The 17103-nt window shown below is 37.6% G+C and overlaps 1 protein-coding gene and 1 pseudogene across 1 annotated transcript; both read left to right on the top strand.

Annotated features, from left to right (window-relative positions):
* Positions 1–1117, top strand: part of LOC149038951 (uncharacterized) — a 3305-nt pseudogene extending 2188 nt beyond the window's left edge.
* A 3275-nt stretch (positions 1118–4392) lies between these two features.
* LOC113671351 (uncharacterized) lies at positions 4393–6272 on the top strand. The gene has a single exon (XM_089184291.1). The coding sequence runs from the start codon at positions 5856–5858 to the stop codon at positions 6267–6269; it is 414 nt and encodes a 137-aa protein (XP_089040417.1). The 5' UTR covers positions 4393–5855; the 3' UTR covers positions 6270–6272.
* The last annotated feature ends 10831 nt before the right edge of the window (positions 6273–17103 follow it).

The following is a 17103-nucleotide window of genomic DNA, read 5'->3' as shown; positions in this document are numbered from 1 at the left end:
ATTTTGAAATATCAAGTGATGATGACAGCTACATCTCGTTAGAGTCATCTGAATCCATCAATGTTATTCCACCTACTCCGGACAGGCAGAACTGGACGAAAATCGTACTATTTAAAAGGAGAAGCATTGAAGAAGAGAATTTCAACAATGAGAGAGAAAGGATAGGAGAGAAAGACAAGGAAGAAAGCAAGGATGATGAAGATGAAAGTTCAGATAATAAAGACAAGGATGAGGGTGAGGATTAAGATGAGGATACTGGGGAAGAGTAGGAAGTGGGAAGAGTTGGAAGTGGGAAGAGTTGGCTGTGAGAGAATTTTACAAAGGAAAACCCAAAGGTTTCAGGCACCAACTTCTTAAGTATTTTTACAAACATCTGCAAGACCTTGGTGGTGGAGAAAACAAAGAAAGGCAGGCCTGCATCCATGCCCAAAATGTGCGCAAGCTGCTGGAGAACAGCAATTTCCAGAAAGTTCAGTCACAAGAAATGGGAGAAAGTGCTCAAAGTATTCAGAAGGTTGCCACCAGCATCAACTATTAATGACTTGATGTCAACCGATCCAGCCAAAGAGGCCATAACAATTCTTAACAAGAGGAGCACTGGGCACCTTGTTAGGTCTCGGGAATTTATCAGTGTGCGAGATTTTCTCATTGTTCGACTTGAACTAGAAAATGTGTAATGACCAGGTCCCTTGGAAACAGCCACAGTATCCAACTTCAGAGAGGCTGAGCAGGGTGATGATGGTAGCTACACCATGTACTGTCCTAAGCACAAGTGATCCATCAAGGCCCAGCTAGGGTTTGCATGGATGCAGAAACTCATGCCCACGTGTGCACATACATTGACTATGTGCAAGGCGTCTGTGCCGAAGATAACGAGGAAGCCCTGTTTGTGACGTTTGAGGGAAAAGCCTTTGATCAAAGCAACATCGGTAAGCAGATAACCGCCTTTTAGTTTAAGGCAAGCAAATTAAATTGTCGAGCAATGATGTCAAGCTGCCAAGCTATTTTAATGTTCCTTGTGAATCGTGGCTTGCTGGCTGCTAAGCGTATTTGTTCTTGTGGAAACCAAATGGTTTTACGAGATAATAAATCTGACGACGGTTATCACTGGAACTCTACATTTCTTCTCCTTCCCCACCTTTCTCATACACCATCAAGCTTAATAATATTAGTTTACCATTTTCTTTATTTTAACACAAAATGAGTTCAATTTAACATGCTTAGATTCACTTACATTTTAACTATCTTTTACAGGCTTGGTCTTCTTAATTTCCTGTATCATGGCCGGTGAAAATTTGCTCTCACAAATACAAGAGATCAAATCTAATTGAGCCAAGGCTATGATGATAGGGGACCAAAACCTTATTGAAAAGTTGAGTGACTCACTATTATCATAAACATTATTAATGTACCATTTATCACAATACATGTATGTTGTCAAACCATGTAAATAAACTTTGAGGCAAATATTAACGGGTTTTGAAAAAATACTGACTAGTCAACTGACTGAAGTGGTGATGTTATTAAATTACATCAAGTCCAACTTCTCAAAACTAATGAAGTAAATTACTTATACACCTGACCAATGTCAAAGATGATTGATCTGCTTCACGCCATTGTTTCAACTTATTTTATCACAAATGTGAGTCTTTGCAATAAAAAAGAGGTCAATATATCACAACATTACAATGTATCAACTTCGGTGGACAGAATAATTATTTTCAATAAAGCTTTTAAAAGGTGTAATTTTTAAATTACACTTGTGAAAAAGGAAAAAAGACGGTTGCTAGGCTTGTTGTAAACAATGCAACGCAATACACTGTAAACTGAGCCAAACAGTATAAGCAATGTGAGCAACATAAAATAATGCAATGCAATGCAATACACCAAAAGTTGTAAACTACACAATGTATGCAGTTGCTTCAAGCTTTGGAACCTATGAATACTGCCCACTTGTATATTTATGCGCTGTATACATAGTTCTAATATTTTGGATCAGTTCAATTTACCTACACGTCTTGTCAAAAGTTTTAGTTTCTAGATTAGTTTTGAGTAAATAGGTGTCCCCAATTAGCTTACTGTATAGCTAAGTACATAGAAAGTAAATAGAAATAAAGCTTCTATCAAAGTGCTCTGTGAGCAAACTCGTGAATTGACACATGATTTTTTAGATTATGTTTAATGTTATCTGGTTTAGGGAATTTTGTGGTTGATTGTCATATCTAGAGTACGAGCAGTAGTTCAGTGTTCGCTAATGTAGCAAAAAAACAAAGTAACGTTGGGATAAGAAGGCATTACAATTGAAATGATCATGCTATTACATTTGACAAGGTGGATGATGTCATGTGTTTTAAACGTCTATCATTTTTGTTTCTGGTTCAAAAGAAAAGGTTGGAAGTAAATGTGGGTGAAAAGTGAAATTTACTGTCTTTCGTTGTAAATAATAGAAAATCAAGGCAATACTGTCTTAATGAAAACATTAACGATTCCCTCTTTATCAAATGAGACAAACGGGAACGAGTTTTGAGTGATATAACTAAGCCAAGCCTGCCACCGTCATTTTGGATCTCCGCCTGGGTAGATTAAAGTCACGTGCTAGGCAACGTATAATCAATAACAAGATAGAATTTCATTTCAGGCCTATTTATCAATTTTTTGGTGTGTAACTTTCGCATTTTAGTACGTTGTATGTATGTTAAGTCTTCAAATTGCCTTGAAACTGAAAAGAAAATTGTTCTTTAAAAATTCACTGAAAATCGGTAGCTAAAATTGTTTGTTTAGGTGTTATTTGATTTCCGTGTGAACTTGTTCTTTCGTCAGTCGCCGGCATCTTTTGTTGCTTCACACAGGAAAAACACACGCGACGAAACGTAATGATCAATTTTGTCATCAATCTCACGCTATAACAGAAAAAGCTTTTGAACATCTGTAAACTCCGAGCGCTTCGCAGTAAGTGATATTTTCAATGAATCTTCGGATTGTTTTCAAGTTCAAGGATTGTAAATTACAATTTTATGAAAAACGAAGGTTGTTCTGTTATTTCAGTGTGAATCCTTGCATGCCTGCCAGTCGCTGGCGCCGCTTGTTGAAACTAAAACGAAAAAAAACTCTTTTAAGATTATCATTAGCTTCTTTTTCACCCCACCACTATTCTTAGCAACAAAGGTCGCCATTTCGTCTGTTTATTGCTCGCCAAAAACTATAAAATGCACTCAAAAGCCTAAAATCTAAAAAAAGTTTACAGGAACCGACCAATCGAGCAAGCGAGCGAATGCCATTCCCCACATCGTATCTTTAACTCGCTCTTGCGCATGCATGCAATTCACGAGTTAAAAATGTAATATACGTAATAATATGAATGATATCTTCTAAAAAAAAATGTTTTTGATAAGTGGTCGACATCTAGGATGTCAGCAAAAAAAGCAGAGTGCAAGTGTTCCGATTTTCTCCCCCAAACAAGTCAAAAATATAACGAAAGAATAACACAAGTTGTGGTTGGCTAGATATAACACCCCATTGAAACAAAACTGGATACTACAGAGAAGGATCCTTGCAGAGGGGGAGGTGGGGTTGATGTGAGCAATGAAATATTTGTTTTGGGAGAGGGGAAGAGGGGGGTACAGAAGGGGATATTTTCTGTTTCATAATCTTATCAGCAAATATATTATTGTAGCTTTAAGAGTGTTTCTAGTTGAAGAAAGTACAAAAATTGCCATTGTATCTATTTGTATATAACATGAATGCCTCAGGTCTTCTTAGTATCTTAAGACCCACGGAGAGAAGGTCTTGAAAGAGATTATGTGATCATTTGATCGACCAATGGCTCACTCTTACAATGTAGTTCACTCATTTCAAATCGCTTATGCACTTAGGAGCACACTTTGTTGTTAACAATGATTTTGCCCTTGACGCAGTTTAGCCTCTCAAGAAGGAGCAGATTTGAATTTTCAATGAATTAGTTTTAATTAAGGACAACATACTCGTATGTAAAAAACTAGAACTATAACAACCCAAACCATGTATGGCCAACAGTTGGAGGTAAAAGATGTTTATGTGTCTTCCAGCCCAAATATTGTAATTATTTATTTCTTGTAACTTGGCTTGCTAGTCTTTTTAACTATCTTCTTCTTTTAGGAAGCCAATACTACGGTGGCTCAGAAGGCTCCAACACAAACAAAAAAAGAAAACGGAAATAAAAATGAACCTATGGCCTTATAATATGATTCGGTTGTGGGATTCTAAAGAAGTGTTCCACACTAAGAGCAATATTTGTCATTTTCCATCAGAGACTGTGCCACAACTACTACAAAACAGGGCAGCTTGGGAGAAACCATCGAATGGGGCAAAACCGCAACCCTGGAGCTCAGTCCCTTCGTGTTTTCCTGTTTACTTCCGTTTTAATTTTTATTTGCGTTTCCTTTTTCTTTTTTTTATTTGGGTTGTGTCAGAAGCTCAAAGTTAGTTTCACTTTCTCATTTTCATTTGCGTTTTCTTTTTTTTGTTTGTGTTTGAGCCTTCTGGGCCACCGTACAATACCGTCTATACTGTAACTTTATCAAATGTAAATTTCATTCTTTTCTTATTGGGGTAGAATAAAGTTGTTGTTGTTGTTGTTGTTTTATGACTAGATGAGAGGGAAAAAAAGTGATTTTAAACTTGATACGATACGCCACAATGATCTGTGTGACCCTGATTCAAACGGACACAAGTAATTCTTCAATTCAATTCAGCGTGCTCACATATAATAAACTAGGACCATATCAACCACACATTTAACAAAGGCTGTTCACCTAAAGTCATAACTGGCTTACACAAAAGAACTGTCACTATTATGCATACTTATTATGAATAGATTGATTTGGCTAGACATTCCTGGTAAATGCTAGGGTTCTCGTTGCAGAGTAACCAATCCGGGCGGCCAATCCTGAGTTTTGGTAAGCGCTCTAGGTTACAAAAAACAGTTGCTGAAGAGAAGATGGTCTGGGTTGCAGGATATTACGTATATTGCGCGGTTTAAAAGATATTGTGTATGTTGTACAGTTCACAACTTTTGGTCTCTTGTGTTGCGTTACGTTGTTCAAACTGGCATATATTGCATTGCTCAGTTTACAACATATTGTGTTGTGCAGTTCACAGCAAGGCGTATAACAGTGTGGGTATGGACAAAGTGTAGTCTTAGTCTTTGCATACTGGCAGCTGCACTTATCATTTGACTTGGATTTTTAATACATTTTAATTCATTGCCTTCTGTAATGCTGCACAGGAAACACCTCGAAGACCTCTATACTGACTGGGCAGCTCAAGATGACTACAGTGGGGAAGATTTAAGTGATGAGGATATGTACTCTTCATCTAGTTGTTCAGAAGCTTCCAAGGAGTCTTCAAGTACTGATGGATGGGGCAACGTCAAAGAAAATAGAGATAATCAAATACATGGTGTAGTTGAGGAAAAAGTTAAAACACCAGTGAAAAGAATTGCACTTAGATGTCCATTAAAAGGCTGCAAGTCGAAAGTCATCCATCTTCCATGGCATTTAAGGAAAGTCCATAAATGGACAAGGGAAAGAGCAAAGAACACAACCTCTAGTTTTGGAGTAAGAAAAAGTTTTTTTCCAAAGCCTGTGCAGCCAGAAGTGTCTGTACAGCAAAAGAAGGATTATCACCGCCACAGACCCTGTCCTATTGCGGGATGCCATTCTGTGGTCAAGCGCCTCCCTAACCACATTCAGCAAGTCCACAAGGACATAAAAAAGAGTTCTGTTCGCTACAAACAAGTTTTATGACAAGCGCACTCCCTCAAGACTTGGACCCCTTTGAATGCAGATTTAGACAACCCAGAAGTGGAATATGCAGCCATGCCGAACAACACAGAACATAGGGAAATGATAGATTTGGATGTACAGTTGCATGAAGAAAACGAAGTGGAGTTTGTAGAAGATAATGATGGAGAGGACGAAGAAGAAATTTTCAGAGCTTTTTGTCAGTGGTTACAAACAGCAGATGGTGGAAGGAGGGATAGAAAAATGGCCAAGCAGCATTCCTCACAAGTTCCCAAGATACTTGTCATAATTGACCCAGAGAAAAGGTTGTCCTCTCTCTTTAACAAAAATTTGATTCGGGACAAGTTTCTGGTAGATTATGCAGAGAAAATGTACAAGCCAGATACCGTGAAAGCTCACTTACTAAGTCTTAGGAACTTTTGCTCCTTTGTAAAAACAGAGGAACCATCAAGTGTAATGGTTGATGTAGCCACAATCGAAAAAAATTGAAGAAAAAGCAGTGCTAAAAAATACACAGACACTTAAATAAAGTTATTATTATTATTATTCAGATGTCCAGGAGGACATCTTGTTTTAGAGGTGGAGTATGTAGGGCGCACCCCACCCCCCACTAAGTCACTTGGTCACGTGATCTGCGACCACGAGGTCAAGAGAAAACCGAAGTCGAAGAGAAGATATTAAAAGTTGTCTCATCGTGTTCAGTGTTTTAATCTTTAATTCGGTTGGACTTTGACGACAGCACTAACAACAGCGCTAAAACATGTGAACTTATGGGAAGCTTTCTGCTCTCCCAACTCCAGGACCTTAATATAAATGCAGGACTTTACCAAGACAACAGACTAGCATTCACTAATGCCACACCTAGAGACACAGAGAACATCAAGAAAGAAATATATCCCATCTTTAATAATAACAGTCTACACATCACCACGAGTTCATTAAGTTTGTGAAGTGTTGATAGTTTGGGTCGGCAGATGATAAGGAATTTTTCTTTAAGACAAAGATTACATCTTTTACTTGAGCGGTTGTACAGTGAGTATGTGTCTCTAGGTGTGGCATTAGTGAATGAGTATTATATTATTATAATTATATTATCATAATTAGATATTCTTAAATCAAGTATTTATATATTCCAGGAGTGGTGCTCAATCTCTAGTAATATGAAACCACTGCTGTCAGAACAAGAGGTTATGTTCAGAATTATTCACTGTCACACCTACTGTCTAGCCCTCAACCATCTCATTATTTTGGGAAAATATTTCTTATATGTAAACACTTTAAATACCATAACATACTAATTTAATGATTTTGTCTCACTTGTGCACAAAAAAAATAAATCTACAAAAATATATTGCATTCACTTGTAATAAGGTGAAGAAATTCAGGAAGCGCCATTAACTAAATGGAAATTTCTGTTTAAGGAAACAAAAAGGCGTGCTTACATCAGAGAACTAAAGAAAGTACTGGAAGAAAGAGAAAGAAAAGAAACCATCAAACGTTTGCTTCATAAAAAAGCTTTGACAAAAAAGAAATTGGAAGTAAAAATACTAAGTCCATCAAGCAGTTAAGAAGATGAACTTATGCGTAAGTGAAATGCCACAATCTTTAATATGACACTTATCATTGAACCAGTATAATGACACTTTGTTGAGTTCAAAACTCCCTAGTTGATGATTCTTGCTTCTTTTAGTTTTCAATCTGTGATATGTTTGTGCATTGTTTAGCAGAATGTTTTTTTGTAGTCTTGATGCTTGATTTCTTTTTTAATTATGTATTTCTTGATACCTTTTGCTGTTTCGCTGACTTCATAAGGTCTTGCACCGATCTGCATCATTCGTACACCATGTTTTGAATGATATCTACAGTTGCAAGTGATCTGCATAAAAATGGTAATTCATTTGTTTTTGTGAAACTCAAAGTTAAGCTGCCAAAATCTCACCCCCAATTTGTAAATATCCCCAGCTATAAGAACCATAACCTTAACCTCTTTATGGTACACTTAGCTGACAAAACCCATGGCCTTCTTACAATTTTTGATACTAGTGCTGTGGACACCAAGCTCAATACATTTAATCTACAGTCCCTTCTAGACATTCATGCTCCCTAGAAATCCATTAAGATTCGTTGCAGGCCCTGTTGTTTTGTCAACCAGGAAATCAAGGATCTCATGAAATCTACATGTACAGATGGCCTCCTCAAACGATTTCATCAAACACAGGATGCCATTGACTGGGCTAATACAAAAGAATTGTACAACTTGGTTGAGAAAACCCTTCTTGAAGCTGAGAGAAACCATACCTTCAAAGAAGCAAGATTGCATCGGAAAAATCTGCGTTCGCAATGGAAGATAATTAATTGCCCTCTCCCTTTCAAATTACATTTGAAGTACATTTGCAGCTAGGTGGAAAGAAGCCTAGGTGATACCTATCCTTGGGGATGGAGATCATGAAAAAGCCACCAGTAACAGACCACTATCACAGTTAACCATTGCGTCTAAGGTTTGCAAGAAATCATTCTCAGTGAATTCACTACCTACCTCATTAACAACAACAGGTTAACAGCCCAGTGTGGTAACAAAAGACCCACTCCAATGAGACTCTGAACATCTACCTCACAGATCGCATCTTAGAAGCTAAGGATAGGAAGAAGCTCACTGCTCACATCCTATCAGACTTCTCAAAGGCTTTAGACAGCATTTTGAATCAGAAGCTCATTCTTAAACTCTCCAATGTAGGCGCATCACCTTCAACTGTTAATTAGTTTAAGAGCTATCTATCAGGGATCTCTATCTGCCCGAACTGATTCCACTCTGTTAGACCCCCTGCCTATAACACGCAGTGTCCTATAAGGTGCAATCCTTTCACCAATGTTCTTCTGCATCTACCTCAATGATCTGCCCTCAGCTCCTAGTGCTTGCAGCCCAGAATCATGCATGGATGGCTTGCAAGTATTCCTGTCATTCCCTCTGGCAGAGGTTGATTCAGCAATTGAGAAGCTTGAACAAGAACTAACACAACATGGCCCAACAGTGCTATGCAACACATCTTTCTGATAACTCCAAGCAAGACCAAGCTCCTCTTTATCAGACATAGGCAGTTGATGAGGAGGATACCAAAAGTTCCTTAAGTGTCCTTCCTAGGTTTGACACTATAACCAGCTACGTCAGCTAAGGACTTGGGAGTCATTCTGGGCCCCCACTTAACTCTCATTCTGCTTTTCTAAATTATATTAGATAAATCATGTTCAGGAGAGCTTTAACAAAGAAACTTTAAAATTACAAATAGCATCATTTGTTTTCCACCGTTTGGTCAAACACATCAACTGGAAACAAGTAACCTACAGTCCATCTAAAAACTTTCGCAGCAAGATAGTCACAAACTCTAAGAGATTTGACAGTTGATTTGATTTGCCAGTTGAATTGGCTACTCGTGAAGCAATTACTACTATAAGGATGTGGTAATGACATAGAAATGTCTGAATGACCTCACTCCACAATAACTGAGCAATAGGTTGATTAAGTGCTCTAGTATTCAAGCTTGTTACAAGCACAAAAGGGACTTGCTTCAGATACTGATTTGTAAAACTACCACTGGGCAACGTAGTTTTACCTAAAGAGCAACTGGCCTATGGAACAGTTTGGATAATGTTATGAATGATACCTCCTTTAATCTTTCAAGATCGCCATGAGGGAACACCTCCGCACAATATATTAACATAAACCTTAGGAGGAAGTTTAGTTTTAAATAATTACTATATTTTCTTATTATTGTTACTATTATTATTATTATTTTACATCTTTATAAAATTGTTAATAGATTTTGAAAAACCTTTTAAGGAATATCTATTAAGGTTTAAATTTAAATTACAGATTATATGCTTTGGCATCACTCTTGAAAGGTACCAGCCTGGCCAAATTTAATAATCTTCTGCTATTAGTTAACAAATAACTGTTCACAAATGTTCATCAGCAGACAGTTGATGGAATATTCATAGTTCTGTTGGCTTCTTTCACCTTCAAAAGTTTACCAGCTCTTTTTCCATGATATTTCCAATTCCGAGGTTGATTTCATATCCATACACAAAAATCCAAATAGAAAGGGCAAAGACACAAAAGATCATTACAATTATATACAAAATGATTAATAGGAGATACAGATGAAATGTTACCATGTATATAACATCAGTATATTCAATTTCAATATACAATCTGCTTGAGACAGCGACAAATAATGCGCAGAACACTGAGCAATGAGAGGATCTGGGTCAAGTTCAACATCCACATAGATGGTGATGTCCGTAGTCAAAGGGAGATAGAAACAAGTGTATCCATGTTTGCTCAGGGAAAATAATGGATGCATGGGAGGGTTATCAAGCTTGAAAGATACTCTTCCAAATAGAATAAAACTCCAGAAAACAGCATGTCTATCAGCAACAGCATAAGATACAAACAGTAGCTATTATAGTATAACAAGCATAAATAAAGATTTCAATGGACAGGTTGAAAACATTGCAGCCATGATGGTGTACATAACAATATCAACTGTCATTAATAACTAAACTAGATCTTTTTCCTCTTTTCTTCTTGTTTGTTTATTTATTCGCTCTTACTCTACAGGAATCAATATAACTTTCAAAAGATTTTGCCATTAAATCCTTTGAATGTTGGTGTCCAGCTTAAGTTTGCAAAAGGAAATGGATACAAGAATGAGATGCACCAAACTCAAGTGAACTGGGTGTCAAACAGGAAGATGTAACAACTACACCGAGTCACCAGTCAATTATGATTATTATAAATAAAACACCTTGGGGAAAGATTGAATTTAGACCAATTTTCAATATCAACTTGACCGTTATTCTCCAATACTTTGTCACTGATTGGCTACTACCTTTTAAGCTAATAATCAACTTCCCATTGAAGGGTATGTCATGTGTTATTGGAAGGAGATGGCAGAGTCAAAGCTCTCGCTGTTTTATTGAGTAATCAAGACATACCTTGTAGATGTAGCCATGGCCATAGAGTCCTCCATTTGATGAACCAAATGCTAAATGACCAATTATCTGATCCCAAGAGAGTTAATTCCAACACTGCTAATTCCCGTAAGCCTCCACTATGGTTACAATCTTACATGTACCTGTCTGATCTTATGCAGTATGTTTCTGTCAATGGTGGTACCTCTGTGAAACATCATCTTGGATGTGCAGTACCACAAAGATCTGCTTTAGGACCCATTTTATATCTTCTTTACACATCACCACTTTCAGACATCAAAATGAAATTCAATTTGAGCCATCATTTCTATACTTATATCACCCCTCTATTGCTCCTTCTAGCTAAGTATACCTGGTGATGGGGATCTAGCTGTGTCTGACATGAAGAGCAGTGCAAATGAAATTAATCACTGGACGCTGGTGAATCATCCTAAATCTTTGCCAAATATGTTTTGAGACCACTTCTTTCAGATATCTCAGTTGTGAAGAAACCATTAACTTCTTGCAGCAAGCAAGGAATATTGGTGTAATATTTGGTAGTCATTTTGTATCAAGGAACATGTTGCTAATAATTGCAAATCTTTATCTATCCTCATCTATCTATCCTGTAGTCGAAAGATCAACTACAGCATGAAAAATCATGAACTACTAGTTCTTGCATTTAAGTCTTCAATCTTGGATCACTGCAATGCTCTACTGTATGGCTTACTTCACAGCACATCCAGAATGCTACTACTTGACTCATCACAATTACAAGAAAGCATCACCAGATTACCCTCATTCTTTTAAATTAATATCGGCTTCCAGTAAATCATTGCATAATTTTAAAATTTAATTCATAACCAACAAGACACTCAACAACTTAGCACCATTGTACATACACAATATGCTTACACCCTACTCTTCATTGGGTTAATTACATTATCATTTAGACAATTTTTTGCTTTGCTGTACAACTTAAAACATATGGTACAAGATCCTTCTCTGTGGCAGCCTCAACACTGTGAATGCTTTACCATATGACATTTAAAATAATTTCGTATTGTCCAATTTAGAAAAAAATTAAAGAACCTTTCGTTATTACTTTTTAGGACACTAGTGCTATATAAGATCCTTTATTATTAATGTTGTTATTACAGCAGAATAACCTCGATTACCTTAGATCGCAACTCTCCCTTTTAGTCATTGCCCGTTCTTAATTGTTAATTTTGCAAAAACATACAGAATTGCTTTTTTTTTAGCAGGGTTTGAGTAGTTTTCATAAAGTTTATCGCAAATACTTGTTAACAAGAGAAAATTTAAGGCCCACCTGCAAACATGAGCAAAAGCCTTGTAAGGTACACTGGCCAAAAAGCATCTAATTATTTTGTCAGAAATTCCTCTCTTAAACAGCTACGCAAAGTCAATTATTGAAAAGAAAATTCTGACAGTTCAAAATAATACTTTGAGTTTAAGTGTACAAATTTATCAAGAGATGTTTGTCCTGCTGTTTTTAAAACATGTAAAAACAACCACAGCAACTAATTTAACATATCAGACTAGGGGAAGTACCAAAAATGTATTGTTAAACAGTTTAATTTAATAAATACTTATTCGGCGCAAATATCGATATGAATATATTCAGATGCGCCTTACAAGTCCACCCATCCCACCCCAGGGAAGGACATCCACCACACAGTAATCTCGTGCGTGGGAAAGGAAGACGAACAGTCTAGCAAGTTTAAAATATAAACACCTTCAACATCATGAATGTATCCTTACTAAAGTATCTGTGCAACCCCAATTACCCCATGATGCAGTCTGTTACATAGTAGTCTACAGACATGTTACTGGGTGGATGTAGCTATTCACTATTCAGTTTGATCACATTTGATCATTCAAACTTTTTTCAAAATAGAAAGAGAATGCAAAACAGAAAGCTAGCAAACACTAGGTTTCTAACAATAAGGCCATATAAACCACTACCACAAGCCCAGCCTGTTAAAAGAAATACATCCACACAACCCAAGCTCGCCTTTTTTTAACCGAGTCGTCAGTATGATGAACTGCCTCACTTTGGGAAAAACTTTTGACAGGATCAGGTGCATCACAGAACTGTGAGTAATCATCAATTCCAACATCACCCTAAATACTATACAAACAACTGACTACACTATAATGGTTTAGTTAGTTTGTCATAACTGAAAAATCTCTGCAAGCACTATTTCCCTTAGTGCTACCCTGTTTTTGTTGCCAAACCTTGTCATTTTCTGACCAATATAACTTTTAACCTTCTAGCTTGTAAACTTGGTTTAGTCAACTTTTAAGCAAATTATAACAGTTAAGTGTAACTTTTATATTGCCAAACAAAATATATAACAGTAATAATACAATAAGTAGAGGCTATTGTTTAGTTACGATATTAATGTAACTAGATTTAAAATATTATTGTAGCAATTCTCTATAACCTTACACGAACTGACTAACCATTGTCTTGATATTATTGTTTAGGGTTACAAATAGCTTCTAATTGTGACCAGGCTCACGAAATGCATGACATTTTTGTCCCAGTTTTAGAGTTACATCTGCAGAAACTATTTCCTATTGATAATCAAATCATCCCAAACACAGGATGTGCATCATAAATTTTTTTGTATGTCACACTATCACGCCTAGCTTCAAAATCATAGGAATTTCCAATTGTTCGATTCCTTATAAAAGTACAGTTAGTTTAATTCAGTAGTTCAGAGTTTCAAGACCTGCACTTACAAGCTCAGGACCTCTTGGTCACAAAAGGCAACTCCATTGTAACCCCTGGTGACCTAGTATTTGACTGAGAATTTGGCATGTCACATTTGACCTTGTTATTGTCTTAGAGTTCAAGTTCAAGAATAATACAGTTCATATGTACTTATCTCAATCCAATTGTCTAGTCTTTGCTTGAATTCTTAGTTGATTCGTGATCAAAATTTGTCTAGAGTGTAGTCAGCTTTCAGAACATTGTATTAATCTGTACCTTTCATTCACTAGACATGTTATGCAATACTGTAGCAGACGTGGTAGAAAGAACCTTAAGAAAGGTGCACTGCAAAATTATTTGCGCCTCAGCCTGAAACTGAAGCTAGCCAATCCATGGATTGGTGAATTTATGGTGGACATGCCTATGGAGGTGATCGACTGCATCGCAGAATTTGTCCTGAACCAAAACAGTTCTGGTCACAAATTCAGTGAGACAAACAATCAATTGCCTTACAGAATATAAGATTTTCAATGAGCAAAATATCTCTTCACAAGGATGAACATTGACAGGGCAAAAGTGGACCATAGAATATTTTAAAAAACGACTAGAACGTGAAATGGAGAGGTGTGAGGTAATTGTTTTGGATGAGAAGCCATCGGAGTTGAAATTTCATAAGGAAAAGGAAGTTCTGAGTCAAATTTCACTATGGCTACCCGAACATGGATGGTGTGCCACAACATTAGATGTAGACTATTAGTTATGCAGAGTAAATATTAAACTTTTTTACAATGCTAATCGTAGTTGATATTGTCGTGAATTATTGTTGAACTTATATTGAAGAATCACACTGTTAAAAGTTTACAATTATAAGAAACATTGAGACGTCCCACGCGAGAACAATTACGTAACGAGATAAATTGTTTTGTTTGTACAGTGCAGAAGTGATTTTGTTGATTGACGGACACGTGAGCCAAGTAATATAATCACATGTACATAATAGACTTTAATCAGTACCTTTTCGAAGTGAAGACGAGTGGTTATGCGAAGTTACGAAGTTTAGGTTTTTTACGATACGAATTAGATGTTGTTGTAGTAAGTACGAATCAATAAAAGGAATCAAGAAATTACGTCTCGAAGTTTACAATATGGCGCCAAACGTGGGGCAAGGACTCACTAAACGATTTGATTAAAGAAGACAAGCGATCAGAGCAAGCAGCATCATGAGCAAAAAGGAGCTGAAGGAGAAACTAGAAAGGCTTAGAGTGTCGCGAGGAGCCCACAGAGGTGTCCTTACCAAGAGGATTGGAGAAACAAACGATATACTCGAACCAGAAGGTATGCTGAGTAATGAACAAATTAAACAATTAGACGTATCGCATTGTTTACTGGAGAGCAAATTGAAACCTGTTGAAGGCCTTGACGAAAGCATTTTATCATTATGTGAAGTTGAAACTATTGAAAACGAGATCGAGGATTCAGAGAGGGTCCTGGAAAGGGTGATTGAGTGGCACCCATGACAAAGCAAACCATCCCTCGTTTGGAACTTTTAGGCGCTTTATCTCTAGCACAACTAGTCGTCAAGTTCAAGTCATTGATTGCAGAAGTTCACAAAACCATTTATTGGACTGACTCGATGACCGCATTGTGCTGGATCAAAAACCAAAGGATTTGGAAACAGTACGTTCAGCACCAAGTTGACGAGATTCGCAGTCTAACTCCCAAAGAAACATGGCGACACTGTCCCAGTCATCTAAATCCAGCTGATCTACCCTTGTGTGGTTTAACAGCTAAGGTCCTCGTAACTTGCAAAACGTGGTGGAAGGGCCCGCAATTCCTGTACCTTCCCGAAACCGAATGACCCGAGAATCGAACAACTCAGTCCAAAGATGAAGTCGCGCTCAACGAAGTTGTTAACAAGGCACAAGCTACTGTTCACTCACTTGTGAGCACCTCAGCAAGCCTGCCAGAGAGAAACATTGACCAGATTGTTGATATCAACCGATTTTGCAACCTAACAAAATTGCTTCGTGTAACCGCTCTCATGATCAAGGCTGCTAAATCCTTCAAGAATCAAGTTGCCAAAGTGAAAATTTCCGAGAAGGAACAATTGACATTAAGTGCAGTAGAGTTAAAGGAAGCCGAACGCTGTTGGATTCGATCAGTCCAAGGGTCATTCTTCTTCAAGGAAATGGCATTTCTTCTGAGTAAAGATCACAGGTCTACCCCTCCAACATATGTCACACAGTTTGGATTGTTCTTAGACAAAGGTCTTATCAAGTGCAAGGGGAGACTGAACAATGCACCGCTGCCTGTGAACTCGAGGAACCCCATTCTACTGCCAGCGAAGCACAAATTTACCCGTTTATTGATCAAGCAGTAACACGAGTCTGTCAAACACAATGGCATAAGGGACACCTTAACGACATTACGAGAACGCTATTGGGTACTGTGTGGGCGAGAACCTGTGAAGAAATTTGTTTGTAGTTGTGTTGTTTGTCTCAAACAAGAGGGTACACCGTACAGCCCTTTACCCTCCTGACGACCTGCAAATAACAGAGTCTCAGAGGATCCACCCTTCACACACATAGGCCTCGACTTTGCCGAACCGTTGTATGTCGAAACGAAGACTTCAGAAGACAAAAGTGACGAATCGCAGAAAGTCTATGTTTGTCTATTCATGTGCGCGTCCACCCGAGCTGTGCATTTGGAACTTACACCAGCTCTAAGTGTTGAATCTTCCTCACTTTCTTTCCGAAGGTTTACTAGTTGAAGAGGACTGCCGGCTGCCATCACTTCCGACAACGCCAAGACGTTCAGATCTTCATCTCAAGACATACAAAAGATAACCCGAGCAGAGGAAGTTAGGCGATATCTTGCGAACAAGCAAATCACATGGAATTTTATTGTCGAAAAAGGCCCCTTGGTGGGGGGATTCTGGGAATGACTTGTGAGAAGCATCAAGAAACCTTTAAAGAAGATCTTGAGGAGATCTACTCTCAGTTTTGATGAAATAAGAACTGTTTTAGTGGAGATTGAAGGCGTTGTTAATTCCAGACCACTCACGTACCTGTGCGATGACGAAGAGTCAATCTCCTACCCTTTAACACCGTCCGATTTGATCTATGGAAGATGAATCATGTCAACTCCTAATGCAGCTCATTATGAATTAATCAGTACAAATCAGTCTCTTGCGAGGAAGTCGTGTAATGATAAACATGTTCTTCAACAACTGACCAATCAGTGGCATTGAGAACACTCAATCGAGTTATTTCAACTGGGGACCTTGTCTTGTTGAAAAATGATTCGACGAGTAGAGCCTTCTGGAAGCTTGGAAAGGTTGAAGAACTTATCCCAGGAAGAGATGGCAATGTTCGAGCGGCTGTTGTGAAAGCTGTCAGTGATATGGGACGTCCTTCTCAGTTAAGAAGAGTCATACAACATTTAGTGCCGATCGAAGTAAAGGAGTTGAAATTTCATAAGGAAAAGGAAGTTCTGAGTCAAATTTCACTATGGCTACTGGAACATGGATGGTGTGCCACAACATTAGATGTAGACTATTAATTATGCAGAGTAAATATTAAATTTTTTACAATGCTAATTGTAGTTGATATTGTC

The sequence above is a fragment of the Pocillopora damicornis genome, chromosome 10, assembly GCF_964200805.1.
Source record: "Pocillopora damicornis chromosome 10, jaPocDami1.2, whole genome shotgun sequence".
Classification (NCBI taxonomy): domain Eukaryota; kingdom Metazoa; phylum Cnidaria; class Anthozoa; order Scleractinia; family Pocilloporidae; genus Pocillopora; species Pocillopora damicornis.
This window is presented reverse-complemented; position numbering and strand designations above follow the sequence as displayed.